We start from the raw sequence: 26,569 nt of genomic DNA, 5'->3' as shown, positions 1-26,569 counted from the left end.
CTCCATGAATGGAAATGAGCATGGGCTGTAAATCTTAGATATTTTTTTGAAATTAATATTATTATTTTAATTGTTTTAATCAGTGGTCATTTAAAGACATTTTTTGTTAGGTAAGGTTCATGAGCAAGGCAGACAAGGAACATTTAATAATTATTCCTAGTGTACAATCGTTTTCAGTCTTTTGGTGAAAAAACTGTAAAATATCAAAACAAATGATTATTCACAGTTGATGTCAATAATATACTATACCTTGCATATCTATGAACTTGTGTCAATTCCAATGGATTCAAGTAACCAATAGTCAGTGTGGGAACTTTGATGCTTAAAGCACAGTCAGCAGGATAAAAGGTCATTTAAATGAGAAAATATTTATTTACCCCCAGTGCTGCCATGATAGCGACCAAATAAAGGCACATGTGCACATTGATGGGCGTCCCTTTAAAGATTCCTGGAACAGCACTGACTCTCAATTTAATCGATTTAAAAAACGAAAAGTCAATTTAACAAAGTTGAAAAGAAAAAGATGGGGTCGGGGGGAGTGGGGGGGAGCATTCTCTTGCACTCAAGCAGCAAACTAGCTGCCGCACAGAGAGAGAGAGAGAGCAGGGAGAGATTTCTGCCGAATTATCTCCCACCTCACATTTGCTCTTAGGCAAGCAGTTTAAAAGCCAAGCGATTGAGCCAGTGATCCAATTTGAAATGCAGAAATGATTAGAGCAGCTTGCCTCATTTCATATCGAAATTCTCTGATTTATGACAGGGCACCAGCCAAGAACCAACTCCAAGGGGAATTAGTGCGCAATTTCTGCATATTTCTGTTATTTAGACTCCCAATAGCAGATGCTATGGCTTGGGAAAAAAAGGCACCAGTTTGAAAGTATCGTTTCATTCCGGCAGATGTAACCACTGCCATTTATTTAAAAAAAAGAGAGAGAGAATGACATAAAAAGCGGACCTGAGAAATTGAAGTATTCTGCTGTTTAGATGAGATGGTGACGGAAAATGTTTTTTAGCTTACAAATGAAATTCAACACAAGTAAACATAGACAGAATACAACACAGCCCTCTGTGCATGCAGAGAAACAGGGAGACTGAGAGAGGTTCTGACCATTTTATTAAACAAAAAGACCCTTGCAACCAATCTGTCCTTGAGGCTAAGAAAATATTAATACAGAGGATGATAACGAGGGCTGGAGGAAAATCTGCCTTAATGAAATTTCCAGTTGACCACATGCAATTTGTTTCATCATAGCGAGCAACTAATTGCAATGGACGTTATCAAGGTATGTGTGGGTGTGGGTGTGGGTGCGTGTGTGTGCTGTCTGCTGTAAACAGTCTGACAAAACAGGTGCAAATCCTTTATCCTCGCCTCCATGTTAGTAACATACAGGACACATAAACTTGACTTAAGCATCCATAAGCTTTAGACAGAAATGGACATGACACCTGGAAGCGACCAGTAGCATGTAGGTACAGTATTAGTGCTGGGTCAAGCATTGTGTCTGGGAGAGAGCAAACAGAGTACAGCTGAGACAGATGTTCAGTTATTATGAAGGACATTTACTGACTGAAGTCATCATTATTATGGAGGATTTTTCTGCCAGAGAAAAGGAAAACAGTAACTGAAAGTGATGTTCACAGAGCTATTTTTATTTATTAATTGGAATCTTAAATGCGTCTCTGAACAAAGCACACAACCCCTCACAGAACAGACCTCTAAATGAGTGTTTTTATTTAGATATTGCAGGAAGGAGATGCGCTGTCGTCAGTAAAAAATCCAAATATAAAGTCATTGAATTCCTTAAGATATTCAGACTTAAACTGGGTTTGATCTCTCAGTTGTCTAAATCCGGCAGCTGTGGGATCAGAGCCACAGCAGCACAGCCGGTAGTGACCTTGATAGGAGCAAGAGGAGGAGGAGGAGGGAGGAGGAGGAGGAGAGAAAGATGAGGAGAGAATCATTCCCACCAAGGCTCCTATCGATTTCACCTGCCCTGACCGTGAAACGGGTTAAGAGTAGCCAGTGGTGGTGAAATGGTCATCTGTGATATCATTAGCTAGTTGTTTACACAGGAAGCCGGGGAGTTATGGGAGGCTGAGTGTCACAAGCCACTTTCTTCCTCACCTCCTTCAGCCCATCAGAGGATCATGGTATCAAGGAGGGATTAGAAGCGACTTGGGATTTGTGTGATTGGTTAATTTATTGCGGTGATGGCAGGTCTTTCATCTATGGCAACATTTAATCAGCCCAGTCACAGAGGCTATTACAGGTTAGCTCCTTTCTGGAGTCGGTCCGGCGCTGCCATCAGCTCTATCACAATTCCCCTGAAATTTCCAAATTATCTGGAACAGGCTTTAGCTCCTCAGTAATAAAAATTAGAACAGATTCCTGATAGAAGCTTTCGCTCGTGCGGGGCCAATTATAAATAGCACAGCCCTGCCTCGGAGAAAGGAGGAGAGGAAGAAAAAAAAAACAACTGAGAGATGTGCACGGAACTTATCGTTGAGCCCCCTGCTCTGCTCTGATCCAAATCCGTTCGGCTGAAAATTTATATTAGATGTTATCACAGAGGCCTAAGTCTAGAAAAATCAATGAAGGTTATCTTTTATGTTGCAGCAACTTGTGGAAATATTGATTTTCATTTTATAGCGAATTTGGAGCATCAGTTTGTAATCACTTCCCAGCTGACTACAGTGTTTTGCTCGCAGTATCTCTTGCACGCTGAACGGTACCACGGCCCAGAAAGAAGGAAGAAAAAAAAGGGTGAGGGTATTGAAGCCAGCGGAGTGCAGGGAGGAGGTGGATAAATAACAACACGCCACAGAAAAAGGGAAAGAAAGGGAGGCTGTTTTCTTGGTGTTCAAGGGCTCAACGACAAGTAGCTGTGTTGTTTTTGTCTGTCGTTTTATTTCCTCCACAGTTGTTTGTATTTGTAACGTTCAAGTACAAATATAGTTTTAGCAAAGATTTACTAAGTAGTTTGAGGATCCTTAAAATGGGCAACAATAGCTACATTTCTGTGAAAAAGAGTTACGATGAATTACTTAATTTCTGTCTTATTTTATTTTATTTTACAGTTTAAAGACTAGTTGGTAAGACTTCATATTAACAGTAGTTTTCATAGGATTTGTCTGAATGGGTTTTGGTATTTCATTGGTGATAAAAAATTATGTTGATGTTTGTCATAGCCAATAGGTGTCAGTGTGTTTGCAAGCCTGAATATCACACATTAATCAGGAAGTGTAGACAAGAAGGAAGTACGTCATATTTGCATGATGTGATTGGCCACTAGAAAAAAAAAGGTTTGTTTTTATTAACCACTTTGTCACAGATCCTCCCTCGCTCCTGAGAAATCATAATTTTCTTCCTGTCACTCCGCATTTCTCTGCCTGTTTTTTACTGGATGGCAATATTTACATATACAGCTAAGATTCTCCTCCCGTTTGTGACATCATCATGTGTCAGAGCCCTTCACACATCCTCTGGGTCTCTTTGTCTGGATACCCTCACATCCCTCACAGACTCAAGCTGAACATACCACGCTGAAGTGTTCTTCATAATGGCACGCCTACATTTATGCTCGTCTCATATAATGATAATAATAATACAACTCGAATATGTGATTCTTGAATAATAAAGAATTCTGTTTACTTCATGCAACTGCAGTTTATTTGATACATAAAATACACATTTGTGGAGCTAGCAATAATTTACGATACCTGATATTAATACCTTAAACAAACAACTAATTCCTGTAAATAAACAGAAAGTACCCCTTTTCAAATAAAACAGTTTGCAAAACATGATACTAATGAACTAAAATGTCTATATAAGGTCTGATTTCCAACACTGAGGCCAATGCTTGTGTGTGGTTCTCTCCTGCTGGGTATGTTAAGAATGGCTGGGAGATCATGAATTCCAAGGGGCTCTGAGAGACTGGGGAGAGAGAGAGGCCTCTCTCCCTCTCTCCACTGAAGACAAGACGGCTCGCGTCTGCACATCTGAGAAAGGGTTAATCCGATTCTCATTTCAGATAGTTGTCGTAGCAACAATCTGACAGTCTCCTCTTTGCTCTTTTGACAGGAGTGTACGATTTTCAGGTTAGCTCAGATATAAGACTTCTTTGTGAGGCTAATTTCGGAAGCAAAATAGAGGACTGAAATTATGACTTAAATGATGAAGGTCTTCGCTCTGCCATGCCTGGATAAGACAACTGCTGAAGAGCTAAAATAATAATAATCTAAAACAGTTTTGACTGTTTCAAGACAGTTTGCTAATGAATAAAACTGTATTTACAAACAGTCTTTAGTATGCATTTTTTATGTTTTTGTTGGCATTCGTGTCCTTTCGGTTCTGTGGCAGAGTGGATGTGATATCCTGGGTTTGTTTATTCTAAAAAACAACAAGCTCTCTAGTGTCTGCCATATCTTGGAAATAGAGAAAAAGAGTCTGTGTGTGTGTGTATATGTGTTGGTGTGTGTGTGTATATGTGTTGGTGTGTGTGTGTGTGTAGTGTGTGTGTGTGTGTGTGTGTGTGTGTGTGTGTGTGTGTGTGTGTGTGTGTGTGTGTGTGTGTGTGTGTGTGTGTGTGTGTGTGCACCCATCAGCACAGCACTGCTGTGCTGATGGCTGTATGAACCCACTATATCTGTGCCAAGGCAGACCTTTAACATTCTCATGTGACATTTGTATTTATTATTGAAGGTTGTTGCCTTCCCAAACATAGAACTACAATGCCCATACAGTACTGCAGTTTTGTGTCCAGAGTTAAATGGGCAACAGTGTCTACTGGCAAGCTGTGGTGGAGGGAGTCAAATTAATGAAGTGAGGATATTACACCCCAACCCATTTTCTGAGAGCTAAACTATTCCTGTAGTTTTCTAATGAAGAAAGGCCCGGGGGTTAAAAAGTAATGGTCTTGAAATACAAGCATTTTGCCTGATAGTTATAGGCTACAGCACCAGGCCAGCTCTTGCAGATTGTGGCTGTTTCTCCTGTACAAAAAGCTGTGAAGATGCACTCTCTTTCATTACCCTCTTTGCAAAAAAAATATGCCAGAATAGAATAGAATATATGAAAATATATTGAACAGCTGCTACAATCTCAGTGACCCTCACTTTCCATGTGTGAGTGTGTTCAGGATAGGGGCCAAGGTCTATCTCTCCTGTTTTTCGGTTTCATAGAAATAACTTAAAGCGCAAGTTTGACCCCGCGCGAAGAAGAAAAATGACGTTACACACTCGGAATAATTTGCCGGCGTATTATAAACCGTAACCTCAATCGGCCTTTGAAATGGATACTGATTCTTAAAATTCTTCCCTGGCTGTTTCAGGAAATAGTGAGATCTTGCAGATAGTGAGGCACAATGTGCCCAAAGTTCACTCTGGAACACTCGCCTCCTTCTCTCTGAAAGTCATCGGCATTCTTTTTGTAATTCCCAGACACCCGAGATCGTCACAATCTAGGAGATCTGATACTGTATCTCAGGGTTCAATCCTGAATGATAATTCCTTCATTCTGATGAAAGCCAGGGACAAGATGTTCTATTCTGTATGCCACACGGTTCCTGCACACGCACAAACGCGCACCCCCCCCCCCCCCACACACACACACACACCCCAACCCATCTGAATCGAACCCTCCCAATGTCATTAAAAAGGTAAACTAACAGTTTAACAACAAAAATGGCCTTGTTTGTCTTTCAGCTGAGACACAAACATGCCGAAAAAAGCGTAAACTTGATGCGGTGGTTATTAATGTTTCTTTAATCACCCAAAAGAAGCAGATGATTAGTGTGTGTTATCTGTGCCCGTCCAGAGGACGAAAGGCCCAGTCCCCGTGGTGCTGAGTGCCGGCCCCAGGTGGCTGCTGGATGTGACTTGGCAAGGAGCGGAAGACAACAAGAACAACTGTGTGGTGTACAGCAAAGGTAAGAGTGGGCTCCTCCCTTATCTCTCCTCCTGCACCAGCACCACCACGGCTGAGACACTGACAATCCCCACACCACACACTCCTGTCTGCCCGTCTCTGCCTCCGTGTTTCTCGCCTGCACACACACACAGCAACACGCGCGCCCTCTCTCTCTTTCTCTCTCTCTCTCTCTCTCTCTCTCTCTCTCTCTCTCTCTCTCTCTCTCTCTCTCTCTCTCTCTCTCTCTCTCTCTCTCTCTCTCTCTCTCTCCCTCTCTCTCTCTCTCTCTCTCTTTCTCTCTCTCTCTCTCTTTCTGTCAAATGTTTCTCGCTCTCTTTCTCTCCCCTCCCTCCGTCCCTCCCTCGTGCTTCTTCTTTGCTGTCTTTTTCTCCCTCCCTCCCTCTCTCTCTCCCTCCCTCCCTCTCACTGTCATCTGTTTGTTACAGTCTCTCTCTCTCCCTCTCACACACACACACATACTCTCTATCTCACATGCAGTAATTTACATCACTGAAACTCTATTCAGAAGCACACTCGACATGCCGGGGCTATTTATCTTTGTTTATGTTGGCTATTTATCACAAGGGATTCTGTGACCTTCACATCACACAAACTCCAACCAATCACAGTTTTGAAGACGCGTAGTATAGAAACGGCTAATTTGTTTGCGTACACAGTCAGAGTGTTCATTAAGAAAGCTCGACATGCGGGTATCCTGTATTGTTCATACATCCGAGAGTCTGAAGTCCCAGATTGGATGTGCGATGCAGGGATCGCCACGACAGACAGCGGCTGTGACACGGCGCAGTCTAAGACTTCATGAAAGACCGGGGCTTCCTCCACCGCACTGTAATTGGGGCTTGACAGGGTGCAACCGGAGACACACAGCCAATAATAAATAAGTCAATAAAGATGCGCCTTCTTTTCTAAAGGTTGAGAGAAGCGCCTCTGTTTATCCGTTTTTCAAAACGATTACCCCGTGACTACGTTCGTCGCTGCTGTTTCTCTTCCCCTCAAAGTGAATAAAAGTGGCAGAACTGGGATTTGCTAGTCAGGATTTTCAGTCTTCCAATTCTCATCTGCTAATCACTAGACTGTACTGGGGAGTTATCCTCTTAGCCGGCTACTTAACTTTGTGCTCTTTATCACCAAATCATTAAAGTTTTGATAAGCTGTTAAAGAAGATTACTCACTTCCTTAAAATCGCCTAATCTTTTTTTGCTGGAGGAACTGACTAAGAAACAAAAAAGGGGTAATAACTGGATTTTCAACCGTTTCGTGAAATTGCGTGATGATTTTTCCCTCTCTTCTTGTTCTTTGTGTAATTGTGCAGTGGATATCTAGAAGACACAGCCACTCTGCCCCCCATACTTAGCATACATCTGTACCACCATCATCACCTCGTCACCACATCCTGCTGTCCTGTTCCTTGTTTATGAGCTGTAGTTTGACCTAAATTAGATTAATGGAACTGATTCCCAGACCACCCCCAGTGAGATTCTGTGTCATTGTGTTAGAACAGGGCAGCTTATTCCTCCTACCAGAATCGAAGGCCTGCCAGGAGATAAATACTGGATTTAAAGAATACATTGAGATCCTGCAAAGCGGTGTGTAGACTAAACTAGACTGGACTGAATTGAAGACCAAACCAGGCTGGTCTGGTTTGGTCTGGTCTGCATGTACACGGGGTCATGCTGAGGCTGAGGCTTGGACAGAGGCTGGGTCTGAGGCTGGTCTGGCCTACTGTGCCATGTCTGTCTGTGAAGTCGACCCAGACCCCACTGTTCTCTGCATGAGGCCGACCCATAGAGGCAGGGGGCCTCTAATGTTGACATCCCCCGGCCTCCGCCTGTCTGTCTGTTTATTGTTGTTGTTGTTGCTGTCGTCGTGTGTGGAGTACGTATGGCCACCCGTGAACATCTCTGTACGTATATCCTACCCTCTGGGTGGACTTGGCAGATGGCCAACCTCCCAACCAACTTGGCTGTGTTCTGCAACGGGCTCACGCGATGGTTACTGGGGCAGCTTGGAGCGTCTCCAACGTCAACGTATCGAGGGCGCGTGCGTACGACGTCGAGGAGGAGCGGGCGTTCTCGAACTGGCGATGTGTTTGAGCTACAGCGGCCTGCTTCCATCCGGCTTCCCGTGCCACTGTCACTGGTGGTCGCCTGTCATTGAATGTCCGTGTACTCGGTGTGGCACGGGTAATGTTGTAAGTTCACCATCTTTCCCAACTGTCGTTCTTCAGGGAGAGGAAAATAAGTAGGAGAAAAGAGGTGGACAAATGATTCCTTAGAGAGATGTTCTTAGGGTGTCATGTATAATACATGCAGTGGGGTGTGTCCGGGGGGGGGCCATAACAAGCACCCTGTTAGACTAGTAAAATACCCTAGGGGAGCCCCAGGCTGGCAGCAATAGACACGCACACGAACCATTTGTGAAGAAAGTTTTTTGTGACTTTAGTGGCCAGTCGGGTGTGTGAGGTATTGCTGCAACACGCTATGTGGTGATGTGGAGTTAGGTTGACGTGACCTACTCTGAACAACAGAAAGAACATTCTAAACTCTGAGAATGCTTCTGCTTAAATATGAACAGCATACTTGAGCCTTTTTCTGCTTCCTTGCATTCTGTGTTCTATAATCACGGCTGTAAAGAAATTAGGTTCTGTAAATACAATACTTTTTTTTTCCAACTCTATTCCTCTGCCTTGCTAAGACACGAAAGAGAGAGACGAGAGGAAGAGAGATCGAGAGAAGAGAGAGAGAGAGAGAGAGAGAGAGAGAGAGAGAGAGAGATAGAGAGAGAGAGAGATGAAAATGTCCTGTATCTGTTTCTTCCCAGGCTGTCAGCAGCTGCAGCCTGGATGTGTGTTGTTTGTTTTGCATTACAGCCCCGGCCGGGGCCTTAGCAGTCAGCCATTACTAAAACTCTCGACTCCACTATGGTGACTCATTATCGAGAAATCCACCTGGAACTCCCACAATGCACCCCTCCACACTCCGACAGTTTCTTTGAACCAGTGGAGTTTCGGAAACAGACAGCGAGCCCGTGGAGTAATTACACATTACAGTAACGCTGTAGGCAGGGAGGAAGGGGAGGGAGAGTGGGGAAGGGGAGTGTGTGAGAGAGAGAGAGAGAGAGAGAGAGAGAGAGAGAGAGAGAGAGAGAGAGAGAGAGAGAGAGAGAGAGAGAGAGAGAGAGAGAGAGAGAGAGAGAGAGAGAGAGAGAGAAAGAAAGAAAGAGAAAGAAAGAAAGCCAAAATCTGCAGAGATTTGAGTATTTAATAAACTGCGTAGAGTGGAGGTTCATTAACACACCCAGAAAAGTAGCGTATGTTAAATGGGGTTTGGTGTTTTTTGTATTCTTTTACATTGGATGTCACTGAAACAAATACGTCTTTGTCAGTAATTGACTAATTCTTTTTTCGAGGGGGAAATAATGAGTGCCTTTTGATGTCTATATATCGATCTAGTCACAGAAATCACTCTGTAACCTATAATATGACATAGAGTTTTTATTACAGTAGAGTACTAACATGCAGCAATGCCAGCATACCGTAATAGAAAGGCTCAATTAGGGTTTGCACACACATATCCATTATATGAAACATGGACACTGAGCAATGTGAAAGTTCCTCCGTGCTTCATTCATTTTCAGTGGACACATGGCTTTATTGTGCTTGTGCTTTGTTACCTGAAAACTAAACCCTTTGAAACTCACACTCTCGCGCCCCATATTATGTCCTGTTACTCAAAGGTCGCCTAAATATTTAAACGTAAGCCTCTTAAGCGGACGGCGTTCAGACACAGCATGTCCAATATGTCTCCGGAGAAACTTTGCCTTTGTTCAGGCGGAAATTGACCAATGTAACTAGGCCGTTTTACATAAGCCCATACACTGCAGAATTAGACTAACTCACAGTGGCTTTTGTATTGCTTCATATTCACAGTCCTCGCCATCAAGATCCCTTTTTTCTCTCCCTCCCCCGTCTCTTTTGTCTGCCGTTCCAAAGCGCGGACCTCTAAGGTATACCCTGAACCGGCATGACCTTGCGAGATGGCTTTCAGATACTCCTTACATTTCACTGCCGTCTCACAGACGTAACAGATTCGCTCTCGGACGGTGTTTAGTGTCGGGCCGCTCCTCCGAAGGTGATTTTGCAGCGTGCGGGACAGATGCAGGAGAAGCCCCCCCTGTCAGGCCCAGAGTCCCAGCCCTCGGTGCTGCAGAGACCACAGACTGGAACAGTTCACATGTCATTGTTCAGTTCAGCCCTCCCCCCTTTACAAAGAGACTGAGGCATATAGGAAGTACCGGGGTTATTATCTGTTATCTGGGAACATAGCGAACCAGTGTGACTGAATACCAACTAAACAACTGACACAATGTAAAAATCCATTATCAGTGTATTAAAACAGGATTGTGCCCTAAAGGGCTACCCCCGCCACGGCTTCGAACGGTTGCGTAATTATGTTTAATTAAAACGCAACAGAGATCAACAGAATCGTTTTCATTAGGAAATTATTAATGATTCCGCCCGAACAATAATTGATTGCACTGAGCCACGCGATAGCTTGTCGCGGTCAGACTGAAATGAATGAGTGCACAGTCAGTTGTAGTGTAGTTCGAGGGGGTGTAGAGTTAGTTATAGTGTAGCCTTACTGCTAGTGTACATTTAGTATTCGTGTAGAGATAGTATTAGAGGGGGGTTAGTGCTTTGGCTTGCCGAAGAGTAGCACTGCCAGATATGTTATGGTAGCACTTATAGTAGGTGTAGCTGTCTGGCAGAGGAGGAAGGGTGAGAGGATGTGGACTGGGTTAAGGACAGCAGAATGGGAATCATGCTAAGACTTAGCCTCCCACACATGCGTAAGTAGACTGGTGTGCTTATGTACGTGCACAAGCGTCCACAAACACACACATCCAATACGCACATACAGGCTCATGTACACACACACACGTGCACACAGTCTCTCATACATACATTTACACACGCCGTTTTCTCTCTCTCTCTCTCTCTCTCTCTCTCTCTCTCTCTCGTCTCTCTCTCTCTCTCTCTCTCTCTCTCTCTCTCTCTCTCTCTCTCTCCCTCTCTCTCTCTGTCTCTCTCTGTGTGTCTCTCTCTGTGTGTGTCTCTCTGTGTGTGTGTGTGTCTCTCTCTGTGTCTCTCTCTTTCTGTGTCTCTCTCTGTGTGTCTCTCTCTCTGTCTCTCTCTCTTTATCCACACACACACTTTGTTATTGCTCCATTCAGAGTCATGTGAAAGACGTCAGGCCAGACGCTTCTTCCGACTGGCTTTTATGTGCATTGTTCTGTGTGTGTCTCTGTGTGTGTGTGTGTGTGTCTGTGTGTGTGTTGGTGCACCTTCCTCTGCTGCCAGACACTACAGCCCAGACACCAGTCCAGACCGTTCTGTCTCAGCACCCACGCTCCTGTTTATTCACCACCACAGTACCCAGACATACACTCTACAATACTCTAACAGCACACATACAACACTACACAATACCTAGAGAGTACACTATATTCTTGTTTAAGTGAAATTATTTTACCATCAAACATGAATGACCTTTGACAAATAGGTAGAGAGGCAGGCAAACAGATAGACAGGCAGACAGACAGACAGACAGACAAACAGGCAGGCAGGCAGACAGACAGGCAGGCAGAGAGACAGAAAGTCTGTCCTTGTCTCAGTGCCACCGAGGGTGTCAGCCTAATGAGTGTTGCCTGTACTCGGTGCAGGAGGGTTTCGCCTGTGCCATTCACTCTGCATATTTAAATGCCTTGTAAAGCTTAAGCAGGCCCACTTTTCCATGTCAGGGCAGCGCTCTCTCCTGCTGTGACCATTAATTATGATACCATTGTGCTCCGGTGCACCTAATAAGAGTGATGCACTGCACCCTCGTGGCATTCCAGACGTGTGTTAAGCACCTGGCCTAAGCGGGAAGCTCATGCTTAAGCACCGCATTTAGAGGAAGGAGGAAAAAAGGCAACCTTTCTTCTGACCGGATTGGTTAATGTGTTGTACAGGAGGAGGAGGGGGGCAGGGGGGGGGGGGGGGGGTCTGCTCATTTAACTCGGCCATAATTGTATAATCGATGATGAGAAATGCCTTGGTATCGATCAGCGAGCCGGCTGATTGGCTGGCCGAGAGCAAGACTTTTAGAGCTGTCAGTGGCCGTGTACAAATACTCTAATGACGCTTCCTTCCCTCCTTCCTTCTTCCTCACTTGTTCTCACAAAGCCCCAGAGGCTTGGGTGGACAGGAAGTGGGATACATAGAGAGTGTTGACTTCCTGTCAGCCCAGGAGTGCAGTGTGGGAGCCTTCTTGTGTGTTGCCCTGCCTGTTTAAGACTGGAGTTTTCCTTGCTACTTCGGCACATCGCTTTGAACAATGAACTGGCTAAGTGGATTTGCCATAGCTGCCTCTTAATATTGGTGCATCTTTACCCAGAGATGTAACAGAGTGTGTTAAATACAGATGGTGTGGAAGATCCCATTATTATTGTACATTAATCACTGCTAGTTAATGTGATTATGTGTACTTTGTATTTTTTTCCCCTAACTTCCCTAACGGCATAATCAATGACAAAATTCCTCAGACATGAACATAAGCCTCTACAAGGGCTTTAATCGAGATAGCGGATCTCAGGGCTGTAATTAAAGAGTCTATTCTGTTTGTCTTTTAAAAGCCCTTCACCCGCTTTTAAGACTGGGTAGGAATCCCCCCCCACACACACACACTCACACCCATCCCCCCTCCCCATCAGAGCAGTGGTAAGTAGGTGTGAAAAGCATTGTCAATGTGCTTTTGGATAAAACCCTATGGGGTGATGCCATTGGTAAAAATGGATAACCTCACTCCCCCCAACTCCCATCTCTGGCAATGGAGAGAGAGAGAGTGTGTGCGGGCGTCTGGTTGTGTGTGAGAAGAGCTGGAGGTTGATGGGAGTGGGGGGTTGGGGGGGGGGTTGCTGGAGACAAAAGCTGAGAGCTGGAGTGAGGGGGCCTCTCCACACTGCTTTTAGGGGGCTCTTTTTATCAGCTGTGATTTGCGGGATGGGGAGAGGAGGGGGCACAGAGTTAAAGGGGGGGGGGCGACGGGGTAGAGAGAGAGAGAGAGAGAGAGAGAGAGAGAGAGAGAGAGAGAGAGAGAGAGAGAGAGGGAGAGAGAGAGAGAGAGAGAGAGAGAAAGAGAGAGAGAGAGAAAGAGAGAGAGAGAAAGAGAGAGAGAGCAGTGGTGTGAAGGAGTGTTCAGAGCCATCATGTGAGGGTTGATACAGGCCCGTGTGAGCGTGACTGTGTCGTCTGATAGAGAACTACATTCTCCAAATGAGTCGGGAGGCCAGTGGCGAGTCACACACACCCAAGGAATGAAAAACAGTGATGGGCCCTCGCAGGAGAAAACATCATCCAGTCTGCCGAGGCACAGACAGGTCCTGGTTTCCGTGTAGGAGCACGGCCATTCCATTAGAACGTTATGGGGTTTATGGCAAGCTCCTTCCTAGCCCTGATGTATACCATATTCCCCAAAATCAATTTAGGAAAAAAAAAAGGAAGAAATCTGATTTCCTCTGAAAAAACAGGAAGACACATTCCAAAATTGTTGAGCGGGATCGTTGCTGTGCTTGTGTAGAAGAGCCAGGACGATAACCTTTATACATACCTTTGTAGCTAATCCATTTTATTGATTGGACACCTGCCTGCGCGAAGCAAAAGAAAACGGAAAAAAGGACAGTGGCAGTGTTTGGAGCACGGTGTCAGTGTGGTATCGCCTCTACTGACCGCGGCATACAGGAGAACACACCGCGGGCACTACCACAGCTATCTTAGTGTATCACAGTGGAGCATCTACAAAGGAAATCTGGGCTGTTTCACCCTTATCAAACCCCAAAGCCATGGGCCCAGCGAGGACATAGAGACAGGGGAGGAGGGTGGCGTTTGAGGGACGTTCGGTGCGGACGATGGAGAGGGATAGAGAGAAGGGGGGGAAAAACCTAGAGAGCTCTGGTACTCTCGTAAGTTCTTGTACATTCTAGAAGGAGGCTGTGTGACTGGAGGGGCCCGCGCGTGTGTGAGTGCGTGTGGCTGGGCTGAGACGTGACCTCTAGCTGCCTCGGGGAGGTCGGAGAGCTCTGTAGCGCTCCGTAGCACTGGGTGACAGAGATGGGTCCCCTCGGCCCACGAGTGTGTGTGTGTGTATGTGTGCGTGCGTGTGTGTGTGACAGAGAGTGTGGGAGCAGACAGGCGTGCTGTAGGTACAGTAGCGTAGATGAGTGGACGTCGTGTCGCCTGGGTCGGACAGGGCCATCCATTCTACCAGCCCTAGGGAGGGAGAGAGAGAATGAGAGAGAGGGGGGGAGAGAGAGATAAAGAGAGAGAAAGGAGGAGATGGAGAGAGAGAGAGAAATAGAGGGAGAGGGAGAGAGAAGGGGGCACCAATGCACTGTTTCTCTTACTCTATCAAAGCCACTCTATTGTACTCGTCCATGCGCTCAGTAGAAACCAATCTGTCATCGGCCCACTAGTCAGCTTACTGAGGGAGCTGGGAGCACAAGTCTATTCAACCTGCGGCAGGCTGTAATCTGATCCTCCCTGCTACTGTACACACATGGAGATTCTCAACATGGCTCGGAACAGAGAATGTGAGACAACGTCGCTGTCAATGGTGGATGTAAGGGACATGATTCATCTTTGTCCTTTAAAAATAACCTGTTTTGTTTGCTTCTTTAAAAACAAAATGCAATTGAATGCACATGTCACACAATGCTTGTGACAAAGGCATGATTCAAACCCAGCTTTCACGTAAAAGTTACCTGAGAATCTACCATTAGACCAAGAGGACTATTTGATGCCTCAGAAGCCAACAAATGTTGTGGTTCCAACCCCTCCTGCTACCTACATACAGGTCAGACATCGTGCTCCTGGCCACAGAGGCCCTCCGTGTCTGCCGCCGCAGGGACACACCTCCATTGCTGGGGCCAAACCAGGAAGTCTACCCCCTCTCTCCAGCCTGGCTCTCCGGATGCCCTGGCCTGCTAAGCCTGCATATTGTTGAATGGTGGTCCACTAATGCTGTGTTCCAATGCCATTTGGAGTCAGCCGCCTCTCTGGGAGGAAGCCTCGCCACACTCCCTGTAATCTCCGCGCTCCTCTCTGTTGTCGGGTTGCTCGCCCGCTGCTCCCCCGCTCTCCCACAGCCCCTCTGCTGCTCACATCCACCTCCACCATTTTAATCCCTTTGACCCAAACCCTTGGTGTTTCCTTGTATCAACAGATTACATCCTTCTTGCTCTGTGCTGCTAGCTAGCGGGCTAGGCTAGCATGGCTGCTAGGGCAGGTACTCACTGCTAGCTGCTGCTAGCTAGCAAGCTAGCAAGCTAGGCTAGCAAGACCAAGTCTTCCAATGCTCTGTGCTGCTTGCTTGCAAGCTGGCCTAGCTTGGTCGATAAGGGTTTATCCTCTTGCTGCTGTGAATATTTTACAATCTTCAAAATTCACGAATACTAAAGAAAGCTCATAGTAGTTTACTAGTCCTAGTTTTGGTGTCACAGACGGCGAAACAGTTCATCCGGCGTGTTCCTCCCCCATACACAGAGAACTCCGCCTCTTTCATGTCGCGCTTCTGGTAATGAGCTAGGGCCTTATTGATGTGAACTTATGTGATCATTTCATAAAGAACAACCGTTTCTCTTTGCCTGCTTTCCTGTGGGCCGTATTAAATCAAGCCTCCGACCTACACTCTAGTTAAATTAAACCCTATCAGCTTGTTGGCCTCTCCTATCGCGGTGCAGGCCTTTATATATGGGGGGCCTGTAAATGGTGATTAGTAGGAGTTTTGATTACATTTCCACAACGTGTGTGATTCTCTGGTGGAGGCTTTTTCCCTCTCTCTTTCTCTTACTTGTCCTCTCTCTCCCCTCCTCTCTCTGTCTCTCTCTCGCTCCCTCTCCTCTCAAACTGTAGACCAGAGTACACGGCTGATTTAGGGATACTTACAAATGGGAAGGTTGCGAGTGGAGACTAAAACAGAAGACAAATCACAGCCTGGCCCTCTCAAGGTTCCTGTGAAACACCCTCCAGTAGAGGGGAGCGCCGGAACAGTGAAAAATATATATACACTCTATCCTGTCACCAGGCGTTTGGCTTATCTTGAGTGACTGTCAAGGCTGTGAATATCAGGGAACGGACAGAAATATATAAAATTAATAAGATGCCGGATGTAGTCTGGAGTTATGATGGTTCATAAATCCTGGTTTGATCACGGTGGACAAGGCTTAAATCCACGCTTTCCTAATGCTCACAGCAGTGTCTCCCAACGGCTTGTGTTGTGTTGGGGAGATAGAAGCCCTTAGCTGGCAAAAATCAGATTTATCACTCCCCACCCTCCGCATCCTCTCCTCTTCCCTGTTCATGAGTGACAAATACAAGAAAGCCAGGGGGTAGTTGGCAGACGTAGCTTACCTGTAATAGAAGGGCCCAAGCACAGCAAGGTGAATCTGGGGCCGAGGCGAAAGAGAGAAAAGAAGAGAGAGAGAGCGAGTGAGCGAGAGGGTGAGTGAGAGAGAGAGCGAGAGAGAGAAAACGCTTTTCAGTAAAAAAGGAGAAATTGGTAGTGACTTATCAGTTGTACTTCCTGTGTCGGGTGAAAGGTCGCTGGGCTTTTGTTTGTTTGTTTGGTATACTAAAAGGATGGATGCTATCTCTCTCGCCATCCAAACAGGTCTGCACTGTGGAGTGGTCGAGGTAATATTTCATGTCAGGAATTAGGCAAGCTTGTTCCGTCCTCTATACAGTGAGTGGGACGGGGGAGCATCCATCATCCCAGAGAGACCACGGCTTCTCCAGCACACACTCTCTTCAAAGCAGCTGGCTAGTGAATAACACTGCATAAGAAGACCACTAATTAACGAAGATGTCTAAACTCAAGGGATTTTTTCTCTCCCCTGTCAATAAAAATGTGTCATTTGGAAAGAAGGGTCCTTTTTCAGATTAAAAAGAGCTACACTTTGAAATGTAAAATTCATGTCACACTTTTTGTGTCAATCCCAACCTGGTTTCCTCCTCAAATGAGACAAGCTGTTAAGAGGAAGAAATCAGACAGCAGCATCATTTCTACTGGGGCACAGCGGAATAATCAAAACGCTGATTTGAGTTCTCATTCAGTTCAATTCATATAGTGTGTTCTTTCCTAATACGGCAACAAACATTCAGTTCTAATGCCTATTCCACCTATTTTCCAAACTATACATGTAATTTAAAGGTCTGATAATGTCTACCTAACGCAGACACAGTTATGAGAGAGTCAGTTGGAGGTCGGAGAATGCAATATGGTTTACGGTAGTTTTCAACAGCAATCTGTATTTGATTCAATTACACGGTGTAGGATATGTGGTCATCGCTGGCACACGGTGAGGTAGCGGTGAGGGTACAGGGTACCACCTCTCTCCGTTCCTGACAGAAGTGGGGGAATTCTGCTCGCTGGTAAACACACTTTTCTGCTCACCGTCCTCGCAAATTTGAAGTGTATAGACATTGTAGACGTGGAGTTATTACATATCTCATACCAGTGAACCCCAGACAGCCAACCACCCTGGACACTGGGCACTGGCTGGCCTATTTCTACTGTATTTCTACTGTTGTCTTACTCTGTATTTCTACTTCTAGTATATCTATTCTATATTTCTACTTAGTATTTCTTGTACAGCAAAGCAGTGGAGATAGACCATCTGCATTCTAGTTTACTTTATTGATTAGCTTTCTCAGTAACGGATAGCAGCTCTTTGCTTCAGTTGTGCATAATCCTATGATGGATCCATTAGCCATGTATCATAATCCCCCGAAAAGGTGATTTCATATGCAGAAAAAACCCTTGAAAATCAAATCGATTGCATTGCTCACATACACAAAACGAATAAAAAACATTAGCAGGCTAGGAGTTATGAAGTTGTGTCGTAAATCCACATTTCTATAGAATATTGTGCGAAAGGTCTTCCAGACATTTCTTTTCATTTCTATGGGCTTTTGTCCTGACCTTCAACTGGTGGTATCTGTGAGGGCAGATCTTTGGCCAGGGACACGTGTCATGTGTTGGAGAGGGCTGCAGAGGAAACAGAGGAGACGAGGGGGAGTGATCTTGGTGCTGGGCCCAGGCCGGGCCCGCCCTGGACCCCGTGTCCACGGACGGGCATGTTTAGCCCAAAACACAGGCTGCACCCTGTCTTCTAATCGAGGCAGGAGAGCACATTGAGGTGACCGAACACACACACGTTTGCACCCAGACACGTACAGACATATATATATATACAGTCTATACACACACCAAGATATGTTTTGTATATAAACACCCATATGCACACATATAGTTCCATATATGTACAGTATACACACACACACACACACACACAGCACCAACACACACGCCTGTTTCTGAAACAATGTCACAGATCGCCCACTCCGGCTCTGAGAGCGTTCAAAGCTGCCCCCAGGATTCCAGAGCAGAGGGGAGGGACAGGCCCATCTGGGAGTGTGTGGGTGTGTGTGTGTGTGTGCATCCAGCTCCCCCCTTGATAAGTGGGCTTGGGTGCAGGGGAGAGGCGAGCCAAGCCTCCCTCCCACCACGCTTGCTTTGTAGAACACTCCACATTACAGCTCTGGTTGTACTCTCCCACTCACTATCAAAACAGAGGCTACAAAAGAGTAGGAGAGGAGCTCTTCATCCGCACTCTTAACATCCCCACAAAGAGAGAGAAGACAACACTAGAACCCCTCCACACACACACACAGGCACACACATTCAGAGGCACACACACAGCCACCACACACACATTTGCAGGCACACACACACACACTCTCACACACCACGCACAGACACAAACCACACACCACACACACACGCACAAACACACACACATAATGGACACACCTACAAACACACAAACAACTTGCACACACAGACAACACACACACCTCCCACTCACACATACACACAGATCCGCTCCCATATTCTCCATCATGTAGTTGAAAGCAGATTGTCACATCTGAATTAAGTTCACACATCGACTTGTCGTGTTCCTTTTCCCTCGCGTGACGCTTGACTGAACACCTCCTTCTCAAGCAGCCAGATTGTATTAAATCAGAGGTGTAATGTGCTATTGAGTGATCAGCCTCTGAAATCAAGATCAAATAGCAGCCAGTCCCCATGGGTCCACATCGCTGTGCAAGTACCACCACCAATGACAAAGGTTGACAACTATCATTATGTTGATAGTGTTTGAAAATATTTACCTTGGATCGTCAAGGGAGGACTACTTAGCACTAGCACTGTTGAGGGTTAATTGATAAAAGGAGACCTTGAGTACTTGTTTACGTCGCATATCAACTAGAAGCTGTGACTTTTAATGAGGCTGTAGATAAATAAATCCTAAAGTTTGCCCCATCCGCCCCCCTACCTAAAAACTCTTTCTTTGTCTTTACACTGCCTTTAGCATCGACATGAGGCCAAAACCCCGAAGACAGGGTCTTTTCGAAAAAATCTCCTAAATAGCAGTTACAGATGCTAGGTTTGAAGCTTTGTCATCACGCTTGAAGAATTTTCCTTTTAATGTACTGTAATGTGAAATTCAGTGGGGACGAGTTTAATTGAGTTTTACACAAGCCAGTTGGGAGTAACGCTGGAAGGTAGGTGATGTTGAGGTTTTTAATCTCTGGCTCCGGAGAGGGTTGTTGACGTAGTGGTTCTTTCTCTTTGTGGGGAAAAAAAGAGGAAGCATAAGAAATGATACATCCAGGGATAAAACCAATTGGCAGCCCTCAAAGGGACGGGGGGGTTGATAAGGCAAATCCAGCACTTGTAGAGAAATAAAAGAATCCAACTGTTCATTAAAACAAGAAACAAAACAGCCGATTGAGAAGGCAGGCTGACTGCTCCGCGGAGGAGGAAAACAGACAAACAGAGCGGCAGAGATGTCAGAGGAAAGGATTGGAAAATAATCAAGGATTTGTGAGAAGAATTAATAAGGAGATAGCGACAAATATGCGATTTTTTCTTTTTCTTTTTTTGCCCCTCGCTGCAAAATTAGGAGGGTTGGACTACAATTATCTGACAGAAGGCATGGTAGGGGCTACAGAGACACCTAATTATAAAGGATAACCTAGATATGGACTCTGCTGTCTTCGTGGTGTTCTCTCTCACTGTCAGGCAGAGAGGCCCGTTCTTCTGATGCCAATTCACTCACCAATACATTCTTAACACCAATAAAAACATAACATTTCAGACAGAGACTTGAGCATGCTATATTGTCACCATATGTCATGTTTACAGTCATATACACACTTTTGGAACCCTCAACCGCCACACGTTCTGGACCTGCATTCTCCTCGGCCTGTGAGCTCTGCATGGATCAGATCTCCATTGTAGAGAAGAATCGTTCTCTTCTGTTCTTCCTGCAGTCAAACATCAGCTAGTCTACTAACACCAATTGGAGCAATTATCCAAACTGCATCTCCCTATACACGGTGTTAACATGTTGTGTTAGGCTAGGACAGATGCTAGGCTAACTGTCTGATGGTTCCTTCTTGGCAGTAATTGACCTACTCTATCATCTGACCTGAACCAAGTAATGAGGTCTGAGAGACTAAAGGTGACACCAGCAAAGGACTCCCGAAATAGAGAGGGAGAAAAATGGGAGGGGGAGGAGAAGGATGGGGAGGCAGGTTGAAAAATACCTAGCAAATGAAATTATCATCACTTGTATGATCAGCCCGCCGAGACATTCCATTGGTGTTTTGGAGGAAAGAGAGCCATTCATCAACATATCAATAAAAATATGGGCCAGATTATTGTGTTTGCTTACCGTGCGCCACCTCGTAAATAATGGCCCGTCGCTGGCTGGTGTAGTATTAATTATAATTATAATGCTGATAATACGTGTGGCCTTTTATTACGGGAGCTGAATCAATTTTACAGTCTTATTCAGCACCACAAGGTCAGGCAAAGTTGTTGGTGGTAGATGGCGCCCCTTGTAAAATGGCACTCTGATCAGGACGCTGCCGGGGACTCTGGGATACGGCGGCGTTCTCGTTGTCTGATGAAGCCTCATCCACGACCAACAAATGCCGTGAACTTTTCTCTCCAATGTCATGATTTGGTTGTGGGCCAAGAGGTTTGACAGGAATCCCACTGTGTCAGCTGATTCCTTGATATGTCTGTGACAATCCCCGCCCAGCACAGTCATTTACTGTTGTTAGTTTGGTGTTTTACCTCAAATATGTGTTTTTTTTCCACTTAACGATATACATGAATGTGTGTATTGTAACCTCTCTGATTGTTACTTTAATCAAAAATGTTCTGTTGAGGCTGAGAGACACGAGAACCATGAAAGTCTCCTCGTGTTCAACTTTAGCCGCGTTACAGAGAGGGGCTGGCAGGATGCATTTTCACCAGTGTGGTTGTGGGTTTTGGTGGCGTTGGTTGACAGTTCACAGGGAGAGGCCAAAGACGGTGTGTTTTGGCCACGCGTTGAATCTGAACGTTGAGTCTAAATTCATAAGGCACCCCACTGACAGGTAGCTCTGTTTCCCTCTTCCTGGAGTTGAAGACTGTCAGACTGAGGCATAACAATGGGCCAAACCAGCCTATCAGACTAACCTAGTGTGCTGGGGTACTTTAAAGATTGGATTTAGCATGGCTGGGCTTGGCTCAAACCAACAAAGCGTGCTACCAATTCTAAAAATCTACATATCTGTTACCCCTATTTTAATATTTAAAAAACGCTCTGTTTTTCTATTTTTTCCCCATCCAATTTCCATATTTTTTTTTTACATTTGTTTTCCTACTCATACAAATAACCTTTGAAGCAGTATGTTCTGTACTTTAAGTTATATATGCCGAATTAGTATTGAGCTTACTTAGCAATTTGTTCACTAAGAAATACCTATACAGATCGATAGTTGCCTTTTTCTGATTAAAAAGGTTAAAAACAATGTTGATTGTTCATTTTCTTTTCAGAATAGAACTCACTTGATATGATTCCATAAAAGCACAGCCACCTTGACTTTTTTTTCATCCTTCATTTTTTTTTTACCGTGGCTTCTCTCCCCTAACCAGTAATAATTTGGTGTTCGTTTCCTTTCAAGGATAAATTGTTTCATTCTCTGCTTGTGAATGTTAAAATGACCCTGCGCTTTCTGAGTAGGCGTGCATCTGTCAGGAAATTATACATCCCATCAGTCCGTATTGAACTGGGCATTGACTCTGTGTCGCCAGCCAAGCTCTGGCAGGGAATCTAGATCATGGATGCTGTGATATTGTAAATGACTTGAGATCCCTCTGAATGTTGTGGATTAATCGGCGGGTGCAGATGTGGTTTTCTCCATCTTTAACGCTCACTCGTTTTCAAACCGTCGCCACATTCCGCATACAAAGCAGATGGGCTGATAGGTAATCCTTGTAAGGGTTTTTGGAAGACAGGTTATTAGGGGATTGAGGCATGGGGGGAAATTATGTACATTTTTTAGGTTGATGACAATGCCTGCGACTCTAGTCATTTAGTGTCCCTACACCCAAACATTAACAACAGCAGCATTCAAACGTGCACACGCCTAAACACACACGCGCACACAAATACTCTCTTGCTTACTCTCACTCACCCTCTTTCTCTCTTTTTCTTCTCTCTCTCTCTCTCTCTCTCTCTCTCTCTCTCTCTCTCTCTCTCTCTCTCTCTCTCTCTCTCTCTCTCTCACTCTCTCTCTCTCTCTCACTCTCTCAAACAAACGCACATACACACACTCTCACATACAGACACACTCCCATAACCCCAATCCCATCCAGATACTTTGAAACGCCTGAGGCTGTAAAGCTGGTTCCCTTGGCTGGCTCGCACAGTTCCAGATGATTCCAGAGCCCCCAGACTGCTGGCCCCATCATCCAGCCCCCCGTCCTCGCTCCCCTCACTCCCCAGCCTTAAACCTGGCACTACCTGTCACCTGTCAGATGCACCCCACCTGTAAGTGGCCAGTTATTTTCCCGTTGGTTCTCGATGTGTTTCATATCGCGGCTCGTTAAAGCGCAGCGCGGCTGGCAGCGTATTTACATAGGCTACCGGGGAGGGTTTTAATTTGCGTCGGTACAGAGCATGACCGGAACTGAAGAGTGCAACGCCAAAATGACTTTTTCACCTGACGCCCCCACCACCCCCCCCCACTTCCTTCTCCTTGTCCCACCCCCCCCCTCAGGAAGATGTGGCTTTGTGTAATTGCTTGAACAGGGCACACTGACGATAAGTGTCCTCACCAACAGACCTCAGTATTTCCTGACCCCTAAGAGGTAAAGCAAACTGAATGATCAGCCCCTCCAAAGGATAGCATTCCCGACAGATTCCACCAGACTTTCTCCAACAAAACCACCGCACTGTTCTCCAAGTTCTGTTGTTCGAGGGGTCTCCATTCTGAGCTATCTACCCAGGGGGGAAAAAAGAATATTTGTGGGTGCAGGAGATTGTTTCATAACAGTTTACCCTAAAGTCAGATTGGCTTCTGAGCTTCACAATCCTATCTCCCTCATAGAGCATAAGAGTAGACACAGGCCCCCATACAGACAAGATGTCTGACAGAGATCCTTTAGAAGAAGCAGCAGACCCTTCCAAGTCATGGTAGACACTCGTATCAAACAGACGGCCATATCAGACACCGGTCAGAGATTATATTCCAAACCACGGAGCGATAGGAGCTAATATTGCCATAAGACGCCTCTGTGTCACTCCCAAAATGCATGTCTAGTGGAGTGTGTGTGTGGGCGGGGGGGGGGGGGGGGGGGGGCGGTTGCCGTGGTAGTCAGGTCCTCAAACATTTGCTCTCCTCTCACATCTCTCCCTGGGCCCTCCTCTACAAACTGGCTTCTACAGATGCACTCCAAATAGCAGGCTGTTCATCATGAATTGTCATAGACCTAGGCTAGCTCCCAGCCCCCCCCCCCCCTCCCCACACACACACACACAAACACCCCTCCCCACACACATCCCCCCCCCCCCTCCCCACACACACACATCCCCAGTCCACTGCTGCTCCTGCTGGCCCTACATCCCGTCCCGGCTCTCTGATATCAATCACCAGCAATGAGGTTGGCCCAGTCCGCTCCTGGTCCAGCAAAGCCATGTCTCCACCGCCGCTCGCCCCCGGCCCGCCGCAGTCAACACCGCGGCAGAGACCGGACGAGGCGGACGGGACGGCTGGACAGCCGTGTGATTGCGGCGTAATTTTGGAAAGCATATTGTCTAGTTTTGCCATCTGTCCATGAGGGAGAGATGGCAGCCGCGAGCTCATCTGCCGTCTGGTTCCTTTATTGCGGCTATGCAGAACTCTCTTTTTTTTGGGGGGGGGGGGGGGACAGGTCGGCGTGTGTGCCGTGTACGCGGCCACTGGAGCCCGGCGCCTCTGAAACACAGACTCTCTGTCAGTCCGAAGACAGCGCCATGGATACAGACGTCGTCTAGTCTGACGTCGACGGACGCCTCCCATCAAGTATCTGACGTTAGATATTCCAATGTTCGAATGTTTCGATGACTGAGGCAACCATTACAAGCCTCGTCTAACTCCTAACCACTTCTTGGGCGTATGTAGACCGAGCGTTTCAGATACTTCGCTTTGAGCGGTTCATTTGAGACAGTAGTGTCAGTTGCCTTGCTGTTAGGATGTTACCGTTGTCAAAGCAGACAGTGTATACTGTAGCATGTGTGTGCGATGGTGTTGATTGTTGACGGATGGTACTGCAAGCCCACACGCGCACACAACCGCACGTACACACACCACACTCACTCTGTCGCACATTGAGGCTCTCGTCTGGTGGAGCTGCTCCTTGGCACTGACATTAATACAGAGCAGATTGGGTGGAGATCTGCAGGCCTTGTTGTTTGATCTTTTCTCCTCTTGCACATTTCCTGGCACTGCCCCTCTGCCACACCGCATGGCGCAGGCAGGACTGGCATGGCCTCAACGCGCCTGCCAGATTTGTTCCTCTGTCTTCTTCCCCGTCCAACTTATTCCATCATGCCTGGTCCGTGGACGAGCCTCCCCAAATTACAAGAGCGCGTGTGTGTGTGTGGTGTGAACTACATTTACAAGACTGCAGCAACACCAACACCGACCCTCGCGACAGGAGGGATTCAGGAGGCCTGCCGCTCACAAACACTCTAAGTTGAGTTCACACACACTTACACACAGCCGCCCATACACACCATTTCAGCAAAAAGTGCTAGTACTGCTTGTACTGTACCAGATATTTGAGACCCTGAATATATCAAGTCTCCAGACCATTAGACCTGAGATAGGGCCGTACTGTATGTACAGTAAAGACAGCGCTGAACCAACACGAGCCTCAGACCCAACTTAAACAAGCTGTGTCGTCCTATCCAGCCTACCATCCCAGCCTCGCTGCGGTGTGTGTACCCAGTGCTGTCATTTGGACCCTAATGCCTTTAAGCCTCACGAATAAATGGTCTCAAGCGCACCCTATCAAATGTAGGAATTAAAAGCAAATACATCTTCTACATACGTCTTCTTCTCGGTTTCATCTGAAATATTTGTTCAAAGACGAATGTCTCTGAATGCGACACAATACCCCCCCCCCCCCCCCCCCCCCCACACCCGCCTCACACACACACACACCCTCACCCTCCCAACCCGCCGTTCCTGAAGGACTAGTGTGAGAACCGGGAGGGGAGAACCTGGGGCTAATTTGGTAATGACGGCACTCTGTGATGTCTGAGCCCAATTTGCACAGTCTATCTGCCGGTTTCACCACGATCCGCCTTCCTTTATGAACCCGGCATCAGATGTGGCGTCCTTATCGCTCCCCGTGTTAACCACTTCATTTGTGACTAATGGCACACAGGCGATCGTTATCCCTCTAATTTATTCCAAGTTTAAGATGAAGGGGCTGGGTTGAGGTGGGTGAGACAATGCGCCGGGGGAGAGCCAGCGTGATGCCTCGCTTAATGAGGCACGTCATCTCTTTTTCTTTTACGCTTTCAGGGTCAGAGGCAGAACACACAGATTGACAGATTGAGATTGAGACGGGCAAAACGTCGAGAAACCGAGAGAAAGAGATAAAGAGAGAGAGAGGGAGAGGAGAGATCTCTAACCTAAAAGAGGTGCCCGATGCTTTTGAAGGAGATATTTGATCACGTGAGAGCAGTTGAAAGCAGCGCCCGTTCAGAGAGACGTGCAGATGAAGTTTGTGAGGGCTTCAGACGACGCGTCGACGCTACATGGACCGGGCTGGGGAGGCCTTCTGCCTACAGAGCAGGTAGACATCTGCTCCGTGTCACCAGCTCTGAGGCTGAGAAGGCGTGGAGATGGTCCGGAATGTGCAGAATGTGTTTCTGTGGTACAGTACTGTGGGTGTGATAATTAGAGTAGGTTCAAGTAGAGCAGATGTGTTTCTGTTGTACAGGACTGTAGTGTGATAATTAGAGTCGGTTCAGGTAGAGCAGAATGTGTTTCTGTGGTACAGTACTGTAGGTGTGATAGAGTCGGTTCAGGTAGAGCAGAATGTGTTTCTGTTGTACAGGACTGTAGGTGTGATAATTAGAGTCGGTTCAGGTAGAGCAGAATGTGTTTCTGTGGTACAGTACTGTAGGTGTGATAGAGTCGGTTCAGGG

The 26,569-nt window shown here is 46.3% G+C and overlaps 1 protein-coding gene across 1 annotated transcript in view; it reads left to right on the top strand.

The window, feature by feature from the left end:
* Positions 1 to 26,569, top strand: part of zfpm2a (zinc finger protein, FOG family member 2a) — a 78,115-nt gene that overhangs the window by 32,530 nt on the left and 19,016 nt on the right. The window contains exon 5 of the mRNA XM_067237412.1: positions 5,819 to 5,930. Within this exon, the coding sequence (XP_067093513.1) occupies positions 5,819 to 5,930 (112 nt within the window). The remainder of the gene's footprint in view (positions 1 to 5,818; positions 5,931 to 26,569) is intronic.

Source organism: Osmerus mordax, chromosome 6 (genome assembly GCF_038355195.1).
Source record: "Osmerus mordax isolate fOsmMor3 chromosome 6, fOsmMor3.pri, whole genome shotgun sequence".
NCBI lineage: Eukaryota > Metazoa > Chordata > Actinopteri > Osmeriformes > Osmeridae > Osmerus > Osmerus mordax.
This window is presented reverse-complemented; position numbering and strand designations above follow the sequence as displayed.